Below are 24,369 nucleotides of genomic sequence, written 5' to 3' on the forward strand. Positions count from 1 at the left end.
TATTCATCATGTGTATTTGTGTATAGACAGTGCTTATGTGGTTAATGGTTACATATGGAAAGCTTGCAGTAAACTGTAACTGTAGTATGGTTGGTGAGAATATTAAACAGCGTTCAAAGACATGCACGCACGCACGCACGCACACGCGCACACACACACACACACACACACACACACACACACACACACACACACACACACACACACACACACACACACGTGCAAACAAGATGCATGCTTACCTCTCCTTCTGATGGGTCCCACAGTTAATATGTGCTCTTGATGTTCAATATCTCCTGAGTACATCCTTCGATTGTGTGGACAGTTCTGTGGACACAGTATGCATAGATCAATACAGTGTAGAAAACTTCAGCTTGTCAACACTTTTTACAAAATAAGTGTTTGTATGGGGAAACTGTAGTGATGCTCTCTCTCTTTTGAGATTGTGTTGCTGTTGGCAGTTTAGCTTTTATTTGGACAGGATAGTGTAGAGAGACAGAGAAAAGGAAGGACATTCAACACAGTCCTCCAGTTGGAATCGGGGGGTCAGGGACATGATTATTTCCGGTTATCCACAGGCCCGCTGCGGGATGCTCACCACTTTACAGGCGGCCGTTTCTGAGTCGCACAGGGACACGTCGCAGTGAAGGTGGACCTCATCATAGTCTCCGATGAACTTGAAGACGGTGACGTGAAAGCGACAGGTGAGGGATATGCCGTTCTCTGCCATACCGATGGTACTGTCCTTGATGTTGGGACAACTAGAGGGAGGGTACGGAGATATCTGTAATATCTGATTGATACATTACATCAGTGATTTTCAAACTTTATCTCTGATAAATAGTAGCAGTATATAAATTGCAGCTTTATGTACATAGTCAGTGATTCTTAAACTGTGGCCTCGCCTCGTTACAACCATCTACATCTATGATGTTTGACTCAAACTTTGGCAAAAGTTTCAGTATAAAAAAACAAAGTTCAATAGTATAAAACGTGCTTTGTGTTTGTGAATTTCTTCTTTTTATTTGGTGTAAATATTTCTGTGGACTAGCCTAAATTGGCACCGATCTGTCCAGCCCATTGCTTGCTGTAAACGTAAACCAGTCGACAATCATCTCCACATATTCAACATGTTGTCCTCCAGTTAGCCTACCCTTTGTCTATGATGATGTATCGCAGGCGGTCGTTGCTTTGGCGGGATGGGGTGGCCCAGCACATGTTTACTATGAGAATGAGCTGGTTCTCATCTGCGCCCTCCACAAAGACCCCCACGAAGAGGATGTCTCGCGTGCTGAGCACCACTTCCCCTTCCCGATACGGCTGGCGGTAGGAGGAGTTCTTGTACAGAGCCATCTTGGTGATGAAGTTGCCCTCCTGGGTAGGTAGGGTGAGGTTAATCACACTGGAGGACGGCAGTGGGAGGAGAAAACAGGGATTAAATAAATAAAAATCTCAAGAAACATTGTGTTAGTCCAATCCCAATCTGTGATTAGTCAGGCAGCGTGAAAGAAGCACCCCCCACACCAGTGTTCTTTTCCAAAAATGTATTAGCACAATATGTCAAATAATGATGTTTTGGTATAAACATAATTATTTAGGTATTTAGGCTAAACCTGGGGCCTATTTCACGAAACTTGGATTAGAGATTAAGCCGGGCTTTAACACATATCCTGGCTTAATATATCCTGGATCAGTGCTTAACCGGTTTCATGAAAGCTGGTTGATCTTGCCAGATTAACTTAACCAGTTAACCTGGATATGTTGAGGCTTGATTCGGTTTCATGAAAGTGATGCTACATAAGTTACCATGGAAACTAATGCTTTGGACTTAGCCTGCTCCGGACCAGGCTAACAGCCAGGTTTAACCTAATCCTGATGTCTTTACTGTTCATTAAGCAGTCAAACTGATCACAAACCAATGATGTTTTCCAGATTTATTCAATTATTATGGTTTTATGTTGCCTTATTTGTATCGGTCTGCATTAAAGGACTAATTTAAGCACTATATAAAATCAAATAACCAAAATATATAGGCTGCACAACATCATGACAGCTTGTGAGCTTGTAGATCAGCTGCTTTTGGTGAATGTTCCCCATGAATAGGCTTACTGTCGTGCAAGTGCACGGTTAAGAAGAATTATATTATATTATATATATATATTTTTTTTTTTGTAAAAGTGAAAACCACTAAATATTACCATTACTCATTGTTTTACAACATATTACCATTGTAACGTTTCACCCACTACTAGTCCTACATACTTACACCTAGAAACCCCATTCAAACCTATTTAGGTTCATCCTACGGTGGACATGTGTGCCTGAAAAGGAATCTTTGAAATGTTTCATAGTTTTAGAAATATAGTGCTTTCAAATTTGAGACATTTATAGGCAGATAGTGGCACTTAAAAAAAATCACTTTCACCTAGAAACTCCATTCACACTTTGTAAAATTCCGCTTACTGTGGAGACACATGCTGGAACTTTTTACTTTGAAATGTTTTGTAGTTTCTGAGTTATTTAACTTAAACGCCCAATGCATTCTCAATGGCAATAGCACAAACTTTGGCATGCTACATGAACCATGACCCGGCCCTGTCTGGACCACAACCCCCTTCTCCAAAGGTAGCTCCCTCAGAGGAGGGAGTTATGGCCAAATATCACAATGCGACAATATCATTATGCTTACAATATTAAGAATTCTGTTTCAAGTTAATAGTAGTGGTAAAATGTAAACTATATTTTTGGGGTAGTTAATCATTCAGTCTATCCACTATTGAGAGTATGTTCTCTCTTTAATTACAGCAGCAGTATTTATTTTAGAAGCTTAAGTCCTTGTATCAGTAAGTCTTGAATAGATTAGTAAAGATAATGAGATATACAGAAGGGGGCTGTAATGCAACTATTAAGGATGCAAACTGCCTTAATACCCCATGAAGAAGAAGGATCAGTAAATCTGTGATCCACATAAGGGGTCTAGAGACAAAAAGCCAGACTGTCTATTAAGCCTGGCTTGCTGATCCCGGCTCGCCAAATCCACCAATTCTGAGCCTCGCTTGGCTTTAGTGGAACAGAATAAACCAGGCTGTAAAGATCAGGATTTAAAAAGCCTGGTTTTGGCCTAAATCCTGGATTAGTTAATCCAAGTTTCGTGAAACAGGCCCCTGTGTATCTGTTGTTCTACTTCAGAAATCACAGATTGAGGCTTTAACCTTTGCTTTAAAATGTCTGAGTTTTATGGAAGATGTTTCTGAACATGTATATATTCTATTGCTAGTTTGACCAATTCAAATACTCTTTCATCTTAAAGTAACTAACTAATACATAACTTTAACATTAATACAGTATGGCTTGACTTGACTATACCAGCTACGTGAGATAGGGTTGTGCCTGATGTATATATACTTTGTGGTGTGTGGGCTGCGATGTGTGAAATTCTATATCTGCTGGCTGCCACTATGTGCCTGCTATATGGGTTGTCTCTTAACTTGCACTTGTTTTTTCTTTTAGCATGCACCCTATGTATATCATTTCAGTTCCACCAAATCTTTGTGTGATGGGAACATTAGCTGAAAATAGCAGATTTACAAGCTCACAACGCCTCGCAGTGCAAGGCGTTGTGAGGCTGTAGATCGCCTATTTTCGTATAGTTGGTGTGGAGGGAAAAAGGTACAGAGCCAATGATCAAGTTGACTAAATATTGAGGATTTAAAAGTTTAACTATCTGAAAATTAGCATGCATCCAACTAGCTATGAAATCTATGAAAAGGCTTAATCTGCAACACAGTTTTATACAATATGAAGTGGGGGTGCCTGCTCCATCTCTCTCTCTCTCTCTCTCTCTCTCTCTCAGCTAGTGGGTCCTTGTGCTGAAAAACGTCAAAGACCCCTGCTTTACAGTGACGTGTCCCCCATCTGACCTGAGCATTGGCCGGACGACAGTTTCTAAGGAGATCATGAGGTCCAGCTCATAGGCGCAGGAGAACTCTATGTTGATGGACTTGTCTCTAGTGATGAGCGCCCCCGTGTTGTTCACGCTCTCTATCCACACCGTGTTCTTGTACATGATGTGTGTCCCGTTCGACTATGAGAGAAGAAGTGACCACCACATTTAGAAAGAAAACAAAACAAATGCATCATAGCTTGAAGATCGGATATCTGAGCTATTCTTGAAAATATTCTGTAAATGTTGAACAAAATGTGGCCAAAATAGGGACGCCAGGGTTCACTTGTTAAAACAAAGCCTATCTCTCATGGAGCATTGATGGGTTCTCACACCTGCACTATAGAGCCACAGTGTCCCTTGGAGTTGTTGATTCTAAATGAGAGTAAGTCCTCTCCCTCGATGCTGGCACACTGGAAGTCATTGATCCGAACATCCTCTCTCTCAAAGCCCAGCTGAAAGAGTTTACACTTGGAGATGGACACCTCCATCTGGGAATGCTTACATATCACCTCTGCCTGGATGATGGCATCATCACCAACTGAGAGAGGAATACAGTATGATTAATGCTTCATATGTCGTATGATGGTGCTGCTCGAGTCACAAGCTTGTAGATCAGCTAACTTTGTGCGTATTAATCTACAGGCTTTAGATCTTGATTAACAAAGACTATGTTTTTTTATGTGATGAACGTAAGTTATCTTAATATATTTTGTCTTATTTTAGCAGCGTGTTCAGCTTTTGGTACCCAGCATGCATTATTACATGGTGAAATAGGCTCCCTCGCTCCCTCCTCCCCTCCCCCCTCTCTCACTGATATAGCTCGGGTTTAAGGTCACACACAATCTCCCTCCCTCTCTCTTTCTCTCTCACACTGATTGAGCTTTGATCTGAAGTAAAGACTCCAGACGGACAGACAACAAGCTTCAAATGTATTGCCTAAAATAATAGCAATTCACGGGTATGTTATAAATACAACTTATATCCTTCTTTCTTTTACACCTCCCCACCATCATCATTCTGCATATCTTTCTGCATTATTTTTGTGCCTCCTCAGCTCCTCTGTCTCACATTACCACTCACCCAACATAGAACCGCTGGGGAGCTCCGGACAGCCACACAGCTCCCCTCCGTTTTCCTGTTCACAGGTGACATTTCTGCAGGTCTCTCCTGCACAGGGGTCATAGATCCATTCTGCTAAAGACAGGTCCACACACAATGTTAGCTGTCACACTAAAGCCATGTGGCTTCTACGTAATGAGAAATGGTATTCATAAAAAGCCTTGTGTGCAATTTCGTCCTATATGTTTTCAGTTCCATTTTCAATCAATGATCTGTGTGTGTAGTTGTACCAAAACACTGAATACCACCCAGATATGGTGTTGAAACGATTTCTTCACCTATATATATATATATATATATATATATATATATATATATATATATATATATATATCCTTAATGACATTACCAAAATATTCCTGAGGTTGAAACTTGAAAGTGGTTAAAAATGCCCAAACACATACCAAGCAATAATACCGAATCTTCTCTAGATGGAGCCCTACCATACTCTATATATTATCTACCCATGTGGCTGTAAGGTAAGACAAGGCCTTCTTTGTGTGGTGTGGTTGTTTGTAGACTTTGCGCCTGGGGTTGTGGTGTGGTTGTTTGGAGACTTTGCGCCTGGGGGTGTGGTGTGGTTGTTTGGAGACTTTGCGCCTGGGGTTGTGGTGTGGTTGTTTGGAGACTTTGCGCCTGGGGGTGTGGTGTGGTTGTTTGGAGACTTTGCGCCTGGGGTTGTGGTGTGGTTGTTTGGAGACTTTGCGCCTGGGGTTGTGGTGTGGTTGTTTGGAGACTTTGCGCCTGGGGGTGTGGTGTGGTTGTTTGGAGACTTTGCGCCTGGGGGTGTGGTGTGGTTGTTTGGAGACTTTGCGCCTGGGGGTGTGGTGTGGTTGTTTGGAGACTTTGCGCCTGGGGTTGTGGTGTGGTTGTTTGGAGACTTTGCGCCTGGGGGTGTGGTGTGGTTGTTTGGAGACTTTGCGCCTGGGGGTGCCCTTACAGCAGTTCTCCTGGGTGATCCATTTGGTGGAGAGGATGCCCAGGGAGCGACAGGACTCAGCGTACGCTGCCAGCGAACCACAGACCTGGGCCTTGCGGTGATTGTAACAGCCGTCCAGGTAACAGGACTCGTAGAAGGGCCGGGGGTCTAGCAGGCCATGGCAGGGCTGGAAGAAGCCCTTCATCTGGGTCAACTTCTGACAGCCGCCTTCCCCCTGGAGGTCCAGAACCGCTGTGTTGTCACAAGACTGGGCCAGCGCCACATACTGGGTCTCGTCACAGCTGTGGGTGTATGAGTAGTATATCAAACTGTAATCAAAACGGTAATCAAAATTCACCTTCCTATGCCAGTATAATTTAGTATCTGTTAGAAGACATGAGGAATTGAATACACAGGACCACAATGTAAACAAGCCCTTAGAGCCTTTTACGTTATCCTTTAAGCATTATTGTATAACTTTACCTCTGTACCTTTTGCAAACTCAATCAATCAATCAATCAATCAATCAACCAGCAATCAATCAATCAATGAAAGGCACACCCCAAATATTTGTCAATAGGAGACACACTAAAGCAATAAATACAAAGGTAAATTAATGGTTAAGTGACAGTGTAGAAAGGTTTATAGTTTAGATGTGTTCAGTTATTGTCTTCAACAGGCCAGGAGGAGATGGTTTGGGCATGTGAAAAGGAGGGATGAGGGGTACATTGGGAGAAGGATGCTGAAGATGGATCTGCCAGGTAGGAGGAGAAGAGGAAGCTCAAAGCGGAGGTTCATGGATGCAGTGAGAGACGATCAGCTTCAAACTTTGCATGCACACTCATGGCAACATTATTCCAGGCTGCTTTGCGTTTTTGCCTATAACTATTTAACTGTTTTGTCATACAATGATTTCCCTGGATTCCATCTATCATGACGGCACAACCCATATGCTATAACAAATAGCTTTTTCTTCAAAAACTGATTTTGCCCAAAACTCTAACAAATCGGTGCACATCATCTCTGGAGTCATAAAACATGCTTACAGTTTTATATGACTGCCTTCCAAAGTGTCTGAGTGGCCTATTTTACAACAATCATACATGCAATGTCCAATCTACCACAAATTATAATCCCACATTTCAATAAAATTTTAATTAAGGGTAAACAGAAATCTCTACCCTTATTGCTGTTATCAACAGGTGACAGCAACTGAGCTGGCTCGGCCGGTTGAGCAACGCCTCACTAACGCCAACGTTAATGCACACATCGAACATACTATAACCGACTTTTATACAGACGCTTATCGATGGCCAGGCCAGGCAAACTACAACATGACGTCACGCCCTGGTGATAAGAAACTCACTGCTCACCCAAACACATCTCTCTGTTTTTACTAACCTCTATTTCGTATTGCTGTTATTGGACCCTATCATTAAGGGACCAAGCCCGAAGGGACTTCTTGACCAGTAATCTCCGGCACCTCAGTTCAAAGTGCCTGTTATCGCTGCAAGCAGCGATAACAGGCACTTTGAACAGGCATAACTCATGCATCGTCTTTCTGTCTGTCTGTTTGGGGTACGAACAGCTGCAATACCGCTGGGTGGCCTAAAGTGGCACTGTTGAGCAGCCTAAAAGGGCTTATTGCTTGGTCCCGTCTTATCGCTGCTTGCAGCTATATTGTTGTTTATTTTCTTCTGCATTTCTGCTTGGACTATTAGCCTTATTCATGTACTTTCTTCTTACCAGCTAGGTGAGTCCAGTAATGAATATCCTTAAATAATTTTCAAAAGTATGTTTTTCAGTTGAGTGACACTGACAAGGTTGTCCGATTATAATTTGCCTTGAGGCTCACCTGTTCTGCATTCCATTGGTCTTCCAGCTCTGGGCCAGCTCCAGGGCACTGAGAGCCGGCTTGCCCCTGGAGGTGATGTAATCGTCAGTGGGATCTCCGTTGAAATTCCCACATAGGCCACACACCTTGTTCTGAAGCCGCTGGCCCATGGTGATGCTCAGCGTGTTGAAGCGGTTGTAGCGGATGACGACGTCCTGGGGTGTCTCGATGACCAGGAAGCCCTCCGAGGAGGACAGGCGCGTCAACAGACCCGTCACCATGGGCACCGACACTGGCGTGCCGTTGACCTACGTGGGACATGAGAGGAGGCGAGAGAGGCTGAAACACATGTCATGTACCCACCATACATGCTGTGATACATGCAAGCACAAATGTGCTGAATTTAATAGATTTAAGAGAATCCTGAGTATCCTATGGTACTGTGCTAGGTTGTCAATACTACAATGTTGGATTGGGGATGTTGTTCCATCTGTATCAAGTTGGCTCCATAATGTTCTACAACTGCTCCCACTAGAACGGCTCACACATGGATGGATTCTTCTTGGTTTGGGGCCCAGTTGTGGAATACATGGGAGGAGAATACGCATAAATATTATCAAGAGGTTTGGCAAATTAAGGAACCATTCATGTTAAGAACAAAGGTTTTATGATTTTGAAGGCTACATGAATAATTATATAAGTAGTAAGAAGAAGATGATGTATGGATGTATGTATGTATAATGTATGTAGGTATGTCGGTTAGTCTGTCTATGTATGTGAGTCATGTATCAGTTTGTGCAAAAATAAAATGATTGAAAGAAAGGAAATGTAAACACACACACACACACACACGTAATCATGAGCCAAAAACATTCCCTGATATAAACACAACTGTTATATAATTAAAGTACAATAAAGTATTTAAATGCTTGTACTTTGGGTTTCCTCAATAATTATTATAGTGTATTAAAGCTGCACTGTAACTCTCCTCTTCTACCCAATCTATACCGTCACTTTTAACCTGGTTTCCAGCACAAGTGCTGAAAGTTTTACCATTAAGCTAATAGAGCCTGCCTGCTTGCTCAGGGGATAAATTTAATCTTTTGAAACCATTAGGTCAACATTTGTGTCAGATCCTTTGACTAAATGTCTCAATAGCAGAGCAGGACGACAAAATACAATACAACCACCCCAATTGTATGTTATATTGTATCAACATACTCTACCATACAGATTGGCCAAAATAACATTTGATTAATTAACAAAAACTTAGTGCCACTTAAACAGAAGGCTGCAGCATACTCCAACCAAACACAAACTTTGCTTAGCTTCAGCATGTTAATACGAGTTAAATGAAGTAATTATAACTCTATTAACTATATCTCTAAATGCACCACATCTCTGTAAGTGTGTATATACATCTGTAATCCACGTAACTCGAGAACTGTTCGCCCCACCGACTTCAAATTTGACACACGTGTTCCACACCACCGCAGGGAGTGCAGTGCCCTTGAGTCGGTGGGATACACTGTTGTCCAGAACCAGCACAAAAGCCCCTTCCCAGGCTCTGGACAGGGCCCAAATTAGCCAACTGATCACACCTGATCATCCGTAGATCTCCATATATGGAGCTGGCCTGTTCTGACATCACAATGATCTGCATAGACTCCATATTTGGGCATGCCTGGCAAATAACTCCATATATGGGCATAAAAGGGACACAGACATAATAACTGGGTGGAGCATGCATTTCCAACTTGCATCGTTCCAAGTAGGAAAGTGCCAAATGGGCAGCGCTCTAGTATTTTCTAATTAGTCGATCAGATGATCCTTTCAGTGAATTCTATTGTCTCAAGCCACTGTGGCTGTTGCCAGGCAGACTATTGTGTAGGTGAGGTCTAACTTTCACATTACAGAGCTAAGCATAGCGAGTATAATATAGTTTTGTCCTATAGAGCATTGTTTGGTTCAGCAAACCCTGCAACTCCTTGCTCTCACCTTTACAGTGCTGCCAGTGACAAGTATGTTCTCCTCGTTGAGGTAGAGATAGATGTGGGAGATGGTGGTGAGGTTGGGCGTGCTCCACTTGTCGAAGTTGGCGATAAGCTGGAAGGAGAGGTCGGGCAGCTTGTGACAGTTGGTGGACAGGACAAAGGAACAGGAGGCGGGAAGACGCAGGGACGCCCCATCGAAGGTCCTGAAGACGCCGCCGCCCGAGGCCACGCAGTGTTGCGAGCGAGGAGTGAAGCAGCCCCTCACGCCGAAGCGCAGGCCACACTCCTCATCTGTCCTGCAGCGCCGAGGTTCACACTGGACTAGGTTGCGGCCGATGCACTGGCAGCGCTTGCTGCAGTCGTTGTTCCAAAACAGCTGCTTCGGCTGATGGGAGGAGAATTGAAGGTTGTTTGTAGGGACAGAATAATAGGGCTTTGAAAACAGTACTGAGCTTATTTTAACAGTATAGGATATCTTTATCTTTATCAGTTACCGCTGTATTAGAGCCTGCTTTATTACCACAATAGGGTTTGATTATTCCATCCTGATTTTGTCCTACCGAATAACAATGTTTTGACCAATATTTATATATTAAAAAATCGTGTGAAGTGAGGGGCGCTCTTGTCGTTGTACATCATCCAATAAAAAATTTACTTCTCCATGAATTCATTTGTAATTTGTTATCTTTTAACCATGATACAATGTTTAAAACAAGCCCAACATAATGTAAATGTTCCTTTCATTGTCAACGGCATTTAATGTTTGTGTTGCCACAAATGTACGTCAAATTTCAGGCACATATGACGTAAATTCTCTTTTCATTGTCAATGGCAAATATGAGACGTGACAGGACGAAAAGATGTATAAGGGGGGAGCACCCCTCAAATATGAGACGTGACAGGATGAAAAGATGTATAAGCGGGGAGCACCCCTCAAAAATAAGTATGTAAAAAAGCTAAATCCAAAGCTAAATCCAGCTAAATCCATTCCATCCATTTTTGAAAACTAGATTTTCAAAACCTCCAAATCCAGCCCGATGGATCCAGTCTTCTCCATGTATGGTTATCCAGGGTTAGATGAGGTCAGTGTCGAGATCTTCATATATGGAGATGGCCACATATGGTGGCGTGACATGTCACGAGGTGTGATGTCTTGAGGCGTGACCATATATGGAGGCGTTAATGCCTTTATGATCATGTCACGTGATGTCACTAGGTCAGATCAATATATGGAGATCTAAGGGTCTCCATGATGTCACGTGATGTCACAAGGCATGATGGATTGGCAACCATATATGGTGGTGTGACGGACAGACACAACCATATATGGTGGTGTGACGGACAGACACAACCATATATGGTGGTGTGACGGACAGACACAACCATGTATGGTGGTGTGACGGACAGACACAACCATATATGGTGGTGTGACGGACAGACACAACCATATATGGTGGACACGAGACGCAGGATTTCATAGTAAATGCGACCTTTGTTCGCACTAAAAAAGTTTTTCAAGTTTTTCAAATTAGGGACACCAGGTTGAAAGTGCTATAAAAATGGGACACATTGGCTGCATAATTGTCGATAGCCGATAGGCCAAACCGATTTATCGGTTAACCTTTAACCTCCATCAATCAGCTGTCTATATGTTTGGTCCAGAGCACAGATGTGCAATGCACTGATTTCACTACAGATGGTGAAGACTGACCTCGTAGTAATGGTTGTCGGTGTAGCAGCCACAATTCTGAATGAGGATGCAGCTCTTGCCGTTCAGGACATAGCCAAGGTCACACTGGCATCCCTCCACACAGTCCATGCTGCAGTCCCTCCCTCCGCGGGCGGGGGCACACTGGGGTGGGCACACCGACATACAGCTAGAGTAGTGGCTGTTGGATGGACAGCTCTGGACTGGAGAGCAAGTAGTTGACAAAGTTGTAAGCTAATGGTCATGACTCATGTTAACCCTGCACCATGGCTATATACTGTACCTGTAGCTAATTCACTGGTTCACTAAAGCATTTTGTTTATAAACATGATGGCAAAGTGCAAATTTCTTCTTTCAATTTGATTTGCATACAACATACTGTAGTAGGGACACGAAGATGCTTAGCCAAGTGAAAAAACCCCAAAGGAAATGAGGGATACAAGTAATATTGAAAGCAGAATGTTAAAGTGTGATTTGTGGAGGAAATCTGTAAAACCACATGCCTTGACTTTCTCAGCCAACTGGTCTCAACCTGAATTAACACTTGCACTGTAATAGGGACAATGTCCTCCACCTCTATTAAGGGACGTAATATTTAATATTATCATGTATATATATTAGGAAGGTTTTGCTTTTTATCTATACCAGGGGTTTTCAACAGGTGGTCCGTGGACCACTGGTGGTCCCTGAAAGTATTGCATTGCATGGTCCCTGACCATTCATTTAATAATGTAGGATTTGTTGATGTTTTAAAATGTCTTTCCACTAGTTGATAAACAGTGAACTGAATGACCTGGTGACCTATGATGACCGTCCATGTAATAATTTACTGACAAGTTGGAGGTCAAGAAATTCAACAGAAAAAGGGAGTTATCATCGCAAGAGTGGGAAGTGCAGCGGATTGTTTGGTTGAGTCATTATTATTAGAAAATGATACTGTCTTAGTCAGTGGACAATTGGTTGAGAAACAGTGGAATGTATACACAAGGGATGCATAGCAAGTGTTACAAAAGCATTAATCTTAGCCCTTACCCCATATCCCCACCCAACACAACAGTGAGTGGTCCCCAAGTTGATTCTAAGTCAGGGTGGTGGTCCCTGGTTCACAATCAGTTGAAAACCCCTGATCTATACTGTATACGTAGTAGAGTGACATGAAACCGATTGCTCAACTTATGTTCAGTCGGGATTGAACCGTGGACGTTACAAAAGTCTGGTCAGCGACCAGCACACCACAAATATGATCATATTTATGTATCCCCCATTTTCTCAGATGTTTCCTTCATTAGAGCAGTGAACTGTGAGTGAAATGAACACTAATAGTACCGTATAGTTCTACATCCTCACATTAGGCTGAGCCCAAACGCGTGCTCACCACAAGGCGTGTCGGTCCGCCAGCCAATAATGGCCACCCCTTGTGTCTGGCAGGTACCGGCATATATCTGCAGCCAGTTGCAGGTGGTGTCCTGTGCGCCCATGTCCAGACAGGTGTCCTGCAGGCAACTCTGATAGAAGAACGCCGGCGGCACCTTACTGTGGCAGCGTGCAAAAATACCTCCTCGATCCACGATCAGTCCACAAAGCCTGACGGCCTCCGGCTCAACATACACATACAATCCATCCCCGATGTGAAAGCGTAAGATGGTCGGTGGGTCGACATTATCATTGACCCCGATCATGTTGCCATTGTCGATGGCCGGCCCATTTCTCTCTCCCAGGCCGCAGCGCGGGCAGGCGTCTCCGCAGCCTACCTGGCAGAAGGTCTCCCTCTCTGCCCAGACCATGCCCCAGTCAGTGGTCGTGAGGGAGGGAGGTGACAACGGCATGCCCTGGCAGAGGCCGCAGGAGTTGTCGGAGAGGTTGCGGGTCATGGTAAGCAAGAGCAGCGTGTTCCAGTCGAAGGCCACCTTCAGGCCAAAGTCTGTCTCCAGAATCAGTTGCATGCCCATGGTGGTGATGTTGACTTTCCCAAGTCCCAGCTTCAGGGGGACGTACAGACGTTCCTTATTCACCTACAGGCAGAGAGAGGTTAGTGCATACTTTGAATCCTTCTGATTTCTGAATCAATGCACTATTGCATTCACTTGCATAATTTATATGATTGAAATGTTTCAAAGGAATGAGAGGATGTGTGACTATGCACTATGCTATGCTACTGTATATGCACGTACGTGTGTATGTGATTTTTTTCATTTATGACCTTAAGTTTGTGTCTGTGTTTGGATACTGTCATGTTATATATGTCATGTTAAATATGTATAATCTCTATGGCTAAATAAACGTGAATTGGATTGTGTGTGTGTGTGTGTGTGTGTGTGTGTGTGTGTGTGTGTGCGTGTGTGTGTGCGTGCATGTGTGTGTGCGTGCGTGTGTGCGTGCATGCATGAGTGCGTGCGTGTGTGTGTGTGTGTGTTTGTGTGTGTGCGCGCGTGCGTGCATGCGTGTGTGTGTGTGTGTGTGTGTGTCTCTCCTCAGATCTTTGAATCAGTTTGTGAACCCATTCCAAATGTCGCTCAGGGTCAGGGTTTGGTCTGAGCCAAATCCAGCCTGTTAAAAGATGCCCATTGAAATCAGATACACCTTAAGCCAATCAAAGAGGAATTCACCCTCTGCCTGGTTATTCTATCGGCTTGATTAGAAATAACTCCCCCTTGCACATGCAACAACGCTGACCTTCACAACTCAGCCAGAGAAATAAGCGCGAATAAGGCATGTGGAAGTCTTGCATGAGCTTTTCTGATTTCAGCTTGATCCAGTCATGAAAATATTCAAAAATCAAGACTCACCGTAACAGTGTTCTTGTAGCTCCGCACCACTTCGATCTCATAGCCATAGACCTCCAAAACGAAGCCCCTCACCCATATTGCCTGGCCTGTGTCTCTCTCCTCATTGCGGACAGCGAGATTGAACTGAGGCACGGTCCCAATGATCGTCCTGTGATCCCCATCCTCCTCCTCATCCTCACATCTGCTGGTGGCCATCCTCAGAGGGCAGGAGCTATGCAGTTCAAACGGTATGCCATCAATGGGCAGGAAGTGTCCGTAACCGGCCGCCACGCAGAGTGTCTCGGTGCGCGGCCCGCAGATGTAGAGACCCTCTCTCTCCTGGCAGTACTCCTCGGGTGGGCAGGGTGCGAGCGTGCAGTAGACGCTGTTGTCGGAACCATTGCAGTAGCAGCGTTCCTGGCACTCCCAGTCAGTCCAGAACGTTTGGTTGGTAGCCAGGTGCCGTCCGTGGCTAATGCAGCCGCAGTCGCTGCGCGCCACACACAAAGCGCCTTGCAGGGCAAAGCCCTCCTCGCACTGGCAGCCCTCCTGGCAGGGCAGTAGACACGGTTCCACAGGCTCGTCCAGGTTGGTGCAGGTCAGCGGGCAGGCGGTGGTGCACTCATCAAAGTGGCTGTTCTCCGAACAGGGCAGGGCTGCAGTAAAGACGGGGAAATAAAAGTGAAACTTAGGAGAGAGAGAGACCAACAGAAGCCAGCGTTGTTAGTCCTAAATGAGACAAATGTTTCATTTTCTGATGTTTCACTGAGGTTTCATTTAAAACGAATCATCAATGCATCCCATCAGAGTGTACTGTACATAATAGGCTATATGCACACACATAATAACTCTTCCTACTGTACTTCAGTGCTGTGTCCCTACTTCCTTCAGATGTTACCAATGCTACTAAAGGTTCTGTTCCATTTAGTGTCAGTGGTTTTTCAAAGCACCCCCATAACTCATAATAAGAATGTACAAATGGAACCAAATGGACCCATACAGGCCGATTTGAAACCCTCTCAAGGACACTTTGAGACCCACTGATGTAGCAGAGTGTTTCCAGTGAGCCAACACGCACAATAGCATCACCCTGACTCTGTTTGACCAGAATGGAACAGAGCCTTCCACTAACTAGTATCAGCGATAACACCTGTGAAGGAAGTAGGGAAGGGGCCCAAGTTTCCAAAATGGCGTGTGTGCATAGTGCCCATTGCGGAGTGTATATATACTCACGGCAGTTGGTGGCAGTCCTCCAGGAAGACAGGCCCACCTGAGCATCCTTGCAGGCAGTGGCGTATGACTCCAGGGCAGAGCACAGGGCTGAGCGGTTGCCCTGCTTCACACACATGTTATACAGGCAATTCCTGAAGAACGGCGAGGGGTTGACTGCTGTGTGACAATCCAGGAAGGTACTGTTCCCCGGGTCATTGACGATGCCACACAACCAGGGGCTCTGGTACACACGAAGGTCCGTGCACATTCGATAGAGCTCGTCGCAGTCGCCGTTGCACGTGAGGTCATCGGCGAGGGATTTCCATCCCTCCATGAACTGCTCAGCGGACTCCGCCTGGCGGCCATTGGGCAGTCGGAGGTCATCGGTGGTGTTGCCGTTGAAGACGCCGCACAAGCCGCAGGTGACGTTGTAGTAGATGGTGGAGATGGAGATGTTGAGAAGTCCCTGGCGTGTGTAGCGGACACGAAGCAGATTCTTGATCTCCACCACTGTGGCATTGCCTGGAGCTCTGTAGATCATCATTATCTCCAGTGGGTGGACATACGGCAACACCACAGCTTCATCGTTCAACTACAATGCCAAAAAAAGAAGGTTGTAATAATTTAGCAACTGGAATCTAGAAGAGCCCACAAAGTAAAGATGTTTCACCCTAAACACTAACCTTGACGACATCAAAAAAGCCTCCAATTTGAGCCTCTAGATTAGCCATCCGAACCAAAATAGGCCTCTTCCACAAGGGACCCCTGCTCGATGTCCGCCGGCTCATTTTCACCTCCACGACTGACCCGTTGACTGGCACTCGCCCGCACAACTTGAGCAGAAAGTAGGAGCTGTCTTCTGTGAAGGGCACGGAGCCGCCATCAAAGGTCGACGCCACTAGGTTCTGCGTGATAGAACACAGTCCCTCCTTGCGAGGGTAGCAACCCAGCATTCCATCCTCAGCCATGCACACCTCTGGCTCCTTACAGGAGTCGTTGAAGCAGGATACCTCCCCATTAGGCCCACAGTTGCAGCGGAGGGTACAATCGGCTCCTTCGCCATTAGCGCCCACCCAGAAAGTGTCGTTACGGGGGTAATAGAGGCCATTATATTCACAGCCACAGTTCTCACGTCGTACACAGCGGCTGCCACTCAGGACATAACCTGTGTGGCATTGGCATCCCTCAGTACAAGGGTGGGCACAGTACAGCTGAGAGGTGAGGTCTGAGCAGGAGGCGGGGCAGGCACTCGTGCACACCTCATAGCGGCTGAACTCTGGGCACGGCAGGGCTGAGCCAATGAGAGAAATGGAAATTACATGATAACAATTAGCCAAAGTAGTTAACAGCAGCATTCAAACTGAATCCAACAAAAAGAGAAATAAATAGTATTATTATTATATATATAAATCAATAATCGCATTGATAACCCACCACAGAAGGTGCGAGTTCTCCAGGGCCGTATGGTGACGCCCAGGGCCTGGCAGGCCAGTGCGTAGGCCTGGATGGCCTGGCAGAGTGTGGTGATGTTGTCCCTGTGGCTACACATGTCATATACACAGCTGTAGACGAAGGCCGTGGGGTCCACCACCGCTCTGCAGTCCCTGAAAGGCCCGTCGGTTTTGTTTATGAGGCCACAGTAGTCAGGACGAAAGTAAAAGGCCTCCAGGGCAGGCTCACAAACGCTGCAGTTTTGGGCGCAGCCATCGGTGCACTTCCAGTCCTCGTCCTCCACACGCCAGCTCCCCCCTAGCTCCACCACACTCTCCGCCAGCGACCCGTCAGGCAGTACAGGGTCGTCGGCAGGGTCGTCGTTATAGTTACCACAGAGACCACAGGTGTTGTTGAAGTATGAACTGGGTAAGGAGATGGATGCATAGTGTTGTCCATCGTAAGTCACCAACAGCCCAAAGTCGGTTTCCAATGCTATGGCCACCCCGGACTGGTAAACCTTGATGGCGCCGAGCTGGAGCTGGACTGGCAAGGTTTTAATCAGACCATCCACCTAGCAAGAGAAACAAAGTGGGACGTTCAGGAAGGCAGTGTTTAGCATACATGCACATTTAAGAGGATCATGAGGGAGAAATGTTTGAAAGCTGATGTGAACTGAAAACGTCCTTCCAAGTCATACGGTTCTGTTGTGAAAATGACGTGAAATGTCCATTATGTTCTATGCCTAAGAGGGTGCTATGGTTTAATCAGAGTGCCATTGACTTCCATTACAATATTAAACAAAAAACAAACATACGCACGCACGCACGCTCGCACGCACGCAAGCTCACACGCACACACTCACACACACACACACACACACACACACACACACACACACACACACACACACACACACACACACACACACACACACACACACACACACACACACACACACCCTCTTCTAGACTGGTCACCTCCTTCAGAGCCACGCCATGATAATCAATGTAGTCCCCCTTTGACTTAATGCTAAAGAAGGTTTTCTCTCCTTGGTTTACTTTCAAGCGTTTCCCCCTCATCACCGGGACTACAGACCACAGCCTCTGACCTGGACAGCACCCAGGCTGCCCTTGGGCAGCGTGATAGTGTGACCGTACACTTCCACCGTGACGTCTCGGAGCCAGGACACGGCGGCGACCCCGCGGTTTTCGTTCTTGGCCTCCACACTGAAGAAGGGCAACCCCGGCACCTCCCAGCAGGGCCTCGCCAGCAGGTAGGAGCAGGTGCCCTGGAAGTGGTAGAGGAAGCCGTCGAAGGTGTGGTAGTGAGGGTCGCCAAAGACCACGCAGGTGCTGGTGCGCGTCGGCTGACAGTAGAAGGCCCCCTCCTGCTGTTCACACGTCTCCAGCTGCCCGCACGGCGCCTCCTGGCAGAGCACCTCGTTGTTCGTGTCGAGACAGCGGCATCGCTGGGTACACTGGTCGGACAGCCAGAAGATCTCCCCACGTCTGTAATAACGCCCTGAGAAAGGAAGCCATGGAAGGACAAGGCTTTATATCTACACCAGTGATTCTCAAAAGCCACCCACCCCACCCTGCGCGCGCACGCACGCACGCACACACGCACACACACACACACACACACTCGCACGCACACACACACACACACACACACACACACACACACACACACACACACACACACACAATGTACCATTGTAACTGCAGCCATTGGCGGGGTCGATCAGATCAGTATCTATGCGGAACAGCCAACGGCCAGGGAGATTCACGTTTGTTGTCTGTTCAATGTTCACCATATCATTGGACCGCGATCCAGGCAAGTTGAAGAAGTGTCCGACATCTCCTCCATTGAAACCTGACTGAAAAGTTGTGAGGGTAACATTATGTTGAAAAGGTTGTTTGCAATTTCCACGTTTAAGTAGAAGACAAATGAAAAGCAATGTGATTTACGCTAAGAGGGATGTGACCTTGGGGTGTCGTTAGAATACCTGCGCAGTCGTCCCTCCCAGGCCGGTTAAGGGATCTCCTCCACTGGCAGTCCCTGTGCTCCATGTGATTTCTCCATAGTTGAACATGGAGAAGAACGCCACACCATCTGAGATGAGGACTGACTGGAACGTATTTACCTTTTGACATGAGAATAAAGACAGCTTCAGCAAAGTAACGGCATTCTGTTATGTTCAGTATAATAACCTAACAATGAGTGTAAAACTTTACCCAAGTGGACCCGTAAGGGTCTACATCTGTACTTTACCGGAGTTGTCTGGCTGCCTCCGTAGAAAGTGACCTGGTGCCATGTTGCAATAAAAATCCATGTGGCTGTGAAGTTGGGCATGTTCCTGAAGTATCTGCGGAGATCATGCGTAGCTTTCTCTAGAATGTCTGGTTCAGTGCTCTCACGGTAGTACACGTCTCCCCGGATGCCATTGTGCACATCTGCCCATAGTGGTGAAATGAATGACCTGCTGTCACTCAGAGGGAAGGCCTCCGGTGTGAACTGGCTCACCTGCACATTGAAGGAGATGACGCCATTGTTGTTGACCTGTGAACGGAAAGAGGGAGAGATGTGCTTTTACCTTTTACTACCTCAGGTAGAGAGGTCAAAAAGGTAATTATGGATAATGTGATGGGTTGAATCAAGCCTTACAAAGATAGAGCGGTAGGGGCTGTTGAAGTAGATGAACGGAATTTGGATGAGGATTTCAGGAGAACTCCCATCATCCATCTTGGGGGTTTCGAGATCCCTGGCGGCAGGTCCATAGGGGTACAGGACCTCCTCAGGGCTAGCTAAATGAGGAGGAGGTAGCAGTTTTGAAGATAGAGCCAATAGTAGCATCCACTGGGCATAACATGATAAGGAACTGGCTTGTGAAAGAACATGGTTGAAATTCATTGCCAGTGATATATGGGACATTTACAAATTGACTTACTTGTACCTGCTGTCTGGGTGAAGATGCTGAGGAGGTGCAACAGTATAAGTGGACTGCCTGGCCTGACCATCCTGAAAACAAGGGAGAGGAGAAAAGGAGTTCATGATATGAGCGGGAGTGACCCAAGCTTTAGGGCTAGCCATGATGTCACTTCCTCACATTCCGAGTCACACTGCCACGATCAATCAGAGCAGCTAAAGTTCCATTCACAATCCTATCGACTTTATTCGTATTGCGTACATGCCGACATAAGTGAGTCATCGAGCGGCTTCTCGTACATGCGAGTGTGCTGGACCAAAGTACAGAGGAGGGTGAGCCATCAAGCCAACGTCACGTAACTTCTTTAAGATCAGGCTCCCAGGTCTCCCCTGAGAAGCGCTGAAAAGGCCCTATTATGCATGCCAGAACAATGTGTCAGGATCACATTCGCCTTACGATCCCATGTGAGTGGACACAGTGGTCTAGGGGCCTCTCTGTGCCACGGTTCCCGGCAGCCTACCCAGCTGACCCACACGACTCCAGCGTCTCTGTGTCTGAGGACGGGAGCTGCTTAGGACCTAATTACCACTTCTATTTGGGAGCCATCCATGCCTTGTTGGCTAAAGGAAGAGGAGCATAAACACAAGGGCACTAATGGCTTTAAGTGAGTAGGTTTGAATTGCAGAGGTCTTTGCCGTGGCCCTTTGGGCCGATCTGTGCCTAGCCTGGCAGACATCCCTTTGCCAAACCGTCGCATAAATGCCAAGTTGGCGGTCACTATAATAACGTTAGGAATTTGGCCATGTTTAATCGAACAGAACGAAAATCAGCGGTGACAGAAAAGTGGGGCATGAATCAAGTGTGTTGAACGTTCCAGTTTAACACACTTGACGTGTCACATGTCAACGTAACCTTTTACAGTTAAGCGCCTGTGACAGTTGAGTGATTTGGTGTAATTACAGTGCTCAGGGTCAACCTTTTTAGTGCTTTGAAAAGTTTCCTTCTAAAACTCTGGCCTGAAGCACTTGAGACTCACTCATCATGGGATGCTGTTGAAGTTCCAATAGACTTGTTTACAAAATATGAATCATAAATTAATGTATAGGTTTACTAATTGCAAAATGCACATGAATATGCTTTTAAATGAACAATTCTATAAAATTCCGATACAAATAGCCTAAAGAAAGAGTGTGATAAGGATCCAGTCAGATCAGAGGCTTGATGTGTAACATTATAGCGCTGTTGATACAAGGCAAATTGGAATCTCCTCTCTCAAATGTCCATGTCTTCTGTGCGGCGTGTGAATAGCATTCAGTGTGATGGTAAATTGTGCTCAGGTGTGCCAGGGTTAGTGGACGCTGGTGAAAGAGGAGCGGGGTATTGTCATCGCGCTGTCATCCTACTATAGCAACAGAGAGATTGCCACAATTGTTATCTTGACTTCTACACAGCCCCCGGTCCCTTATCCCCGTCCACACCCACCCCCACATCTTATGTGACAGACATGTACTCTATGCATTGTCAACATGACAATTTAGATAATGGGGGACTTCATGTAAAACCTGAACAAGCACCCTGAACACTTGTTTCCCTCTGGGGTCACACTCTGGGACATATATGGGACATACAAGACGGCAGTGGCCTCAGCCCAAAGATAATCCATTCACTGCCGCATCCACTGTCAATTCAACAATGTAAATACCAACCACACTTGACTTGGGACATGGGGACTTGGGAAACTTAATATCCCAAACATCTATTCAGCATATATGTTTACATACCATTAGCAAACTGTAATCTCTTTCGCCTTATAGATTACTGTATAGAATAAATCACTGAAAATCTATCTGATTATAGTACTAATTAGTGTTCTAGTTAGTACAGTGACAAAAGTACACATGCAGCAAAGACAAACTGAAAGTATCTGCACCCACAGATTCACCAGTAAAATGTATATTGTCACATATTGACAATACAAATTGTAACTTCGTATTTTTTATTACGCTCAAGAACATCTCCCCTATATGTTCATGCATTAATTCACCTATTAAAGAATGACAATAATACTAGTGGGAAGTGTCGGCAGTGACAGTTCCCTACAAGTGCCAAAAGCAGATTGAGTTGATGGAGAGATGCTGCACTCACCTGCCTTCAGAAGATGGACATCTAGCACCTCACCACTCTCACCAGGCTGCCTCCACAGAGCTGTGTTCCATCCAGAACCATCCACGGGCGGTGGGGGCAGAGAGAAAGCAGAGGGTGGGTGGGTGGGTGGATGGATGGGGGCGGCGGCAGTCACTGAACTGATGGGAGGAGAAGGGGGTGGGGGACTGGTTGTCCAGACGGAGGACGACGGAGAACTTCTCGTCCCAAATCCTTGGAGTGATCAACAGAGATAACAGCGGTCCACAGGGCAGCCAAAGCCTGGCAGGACAGGACAGGCGCGTGACCGCTTATGAAAAAGGAAGGGGACCGAAGTGGTTCCGTTAACAAAAAGAGTGAAAATAAAGACAAACGAGAGGGTGAAACGCCTCGGCTGAAGCTCTGGAGCGAACCTGCCTTAAGAAGCAGGTGCAAACTTTACCAGGGATAGTGTTCAAGTTAATCTGAGATCAGTGTTTGGAGAAGGGGAAGTACTGTAGGTAGAGGAGTATAAGGGATGGGAGGGGAGGGAGATTTTGAGAGTACGACTGACTGTGTGAGGGGGGGGGGGGGGGGGGGGAGGGTGGGAGTGGAAACAGAGGAATGTAAGAAGCAGAAGAAGCAAGAGAAAGATCCTGGAAGCTGAGGGAGAGAAAACACCAAAGTTATGGATGATATCATAATAAGAACTGTTTTCATTTCAGAAGTACAATGTTGTGGACAAAGGACATTTCAGAATACAAATGTCAAACGTTTGGATTAGGCCGTTTGATCGTGCTGTGATAAGAGTCTTTCCCGGTACACTACAGCCATAAACACTCACCGAGGCACCTGACCAACCTAAAGTAGTACAGTCTCACTCTGGGGCATTTATGGACAAAAAAACAGTGACACACATACACACTAAAACCACCTGCTTTTCAAGTGCAGAGGTAGGTAGGGTTACGGAATTAACATGAGTCACTTAGGTCACAACTGAACACTCGCTCTTTTTTTTAATTAGGAACAGCCTCATTTACAAGGACATAGAAGAAACTTCATTTCCATAGATTGTGGTGTGATACCCAGGGCAAATCTCAGGCGATTCCAGGCTGATACGGGTCTGGGAAGGAGATGGGAGTCAGTTGGGTCTTTGTTCCAGGGGGACAGTGGACGTAACTGGAGAGGAGGGGAAGGGCACGACGTGTAAAAGGCTACTGGACGGAGGGCAGACCCCGGGCTCCCATTAACAAGTGCAGGGGCTCTCTGTGGAGAGTTCTTTTATACCACCCATGTCTTGTTGTGTAAATGCACACATACCTTTAACCAACTTGTGAAAGAGAGAAAAACACAAAGGAGGTGGACCCGGAAAAGAAATAGTCACATACAGTAGGACGTACAGTCCCTTCCTGGCCAAGGGTCGTCCTGCATAACAGATGGTGTGTTTCAGGGAATACTGCATATAGGATAAAGAAGTGGGAAAGATGGAGATGAGGCGCATTACTGCGTTTCCTCAGTTGAACCCCTCCTCCCTCATCGACACTCTCCGACAGGGTGATGAGAACACGATAGGGAAGTTAACAGTCCATCTCTCTTCTCTTCCCTTCTCTCTCTCTCTCTCTCTCTCTCTCTCTCTCTCTCTCTCTCTCTCTCTCGTCCATTGGGCTCACTCACTTGGAATGAGGAGAGTAATTTGAGAAAGTACGTTTTTCCAACTTTAAACTGTCTCACTTTTCCATGCCTTAAAAATGGCTGAAACCACACAGTATGCATTATGCACTATGACTTCTTACAGCAGGGGTGTTTTTTACTTTAAAATGACCAGCTCCCATTGCTAAAAATAGCGGCACTGGCGTTATATTATTTCAATATGTACTTGATTGATTCTAAAGAGAAAATAAACAATAATAATAATAATAAATAACTGAATATAGAAATAAAGAAAATGTCTGACACGGACTGATGTTTTTCACAATATACTGGAACGCCAGCATTACATCAACAGCTTCTGTGTGGGAACAGGGGTTAAGGCTATCCAGCCTTTGTAGGTTCTGGAGAATTCATCAAGCCTGACCTTGACAAAGAAGAATCTGGACTGGTTTCCAGGTGAGCTCAGTTCGGCAGTCACCTAATCCCCGGAGCGGCCACTCTTAATTCAACCTCTCAAACCTTCCCCTCTATGCCCAGCAGTTGGCCTTGCCCTGCCCTCCTCTCCTCCTTTTCTTGCTCACATTGTGAAAATCTCCTTCAGGTAACCCAAACCACATTAGACCCCGAATGACTTCCTTCAACCCAGCACACAAAAGAACCCGTTCAGGCTTCCCTGCCCCCGGTCCCACTTCATAATGCAATGGGGCAGATCAGTATATCTGCTACTCAGACAGGGTC

The 24,369-nt window shown here is 45.8% G+C and overlaps 1 protein-coding gene across 1 annotated transcript in view; it reads right to left on the reverse strand.

The window, feature by feature from the left end:
- Positions 1–24,369, reverse strand: part of tecta (tectorin alpha) — a 65,644-nt gene that overhangs the window by 5,296 nt on the left and 35,979 nt on the right. The window contains exons 13-34 of the mRNA XM_083759509.1: positions 22,048–22,284; positions 19,888–19,952; positions 19,599–19,738; positions 19,206–19,493; positions 18,940–19,077; positions 18,645–18,810; positions 18,040–18,452; positions 16,932–17,502; positions 16,181–16,788; positions 15,519–16,089; positions 14,307–14,941; positions 12,896–13,532; positions 11,524–11,723; positions 9,817–10,197; positions 7,840–8,126; positions 6,006–6,286; positions 5,027–5,140; positions 4,279–4,484; positions 3,921–4,084; positions 1,154–1,402; positions 599–761; positions 243–327 (exon numbers count right to left, since the gene is read on the reverse strand). Of these exons, the coding sequence (XP_083615635.1) occupies positions 243–327; positions 599–761; positions 1,154–1,402; positions 3,921–4,084; positions 4,279–4,484; positions 5,027–5,140; positions 6,006–6,286; positions 7,840–8,126; positions 9,817–10,197; positions 11,524–11,723; positions 12,896–13,532; positions 14,307–14,941; positions 15,519–16,089; positions 16,181–16,788; positions 16,932–17,502; positions 18,040–18,452; positions 18,645–18,810; positions 18,940–19,077; positions 19,206–19,493; positions 19,599–19,738; positions 19,888–19,952; positions 22,048–22,284 (6,599 nt within the window). The remainder of the gene's footprint in view (positions 1–242; positions 328–598; positions 762–1,153; positions 1,403–3,920; positions 4,085–4,278; positions 4,485–5,026; positions 5,141–6,005; positions 6,287–7,839; positions 8,127–9,816; positions 10,198–11,523; positions 11,724–12,895; positions 13,533–14,306; positions 14,942–15,518; positions 16,090–16,180; positions 16,789–16,931; positions 17,503–18,039; positions 18,453–18,644; positions 18,811–18,939; positions 19,078–19,205; positions 19,494–19,598; positions 19,739–19,887; positions 19,953–22,047; positions 22,285–24,369) is intronic.

The sequence above is a fragment of the Protomyctophum parallelum genome (assembly GCF_964188405.1).
Source record: "Protomyctophum parallelum genome assembly, chromosome: 1".
Taxonomy (NCBI): domain Eukaryota; kingdom Metazoa; phylum Chordata; class Actinopteri; order Myctophiformes; family Myctophidae; genus Protomyctophum; species Protomyctophum parallelum.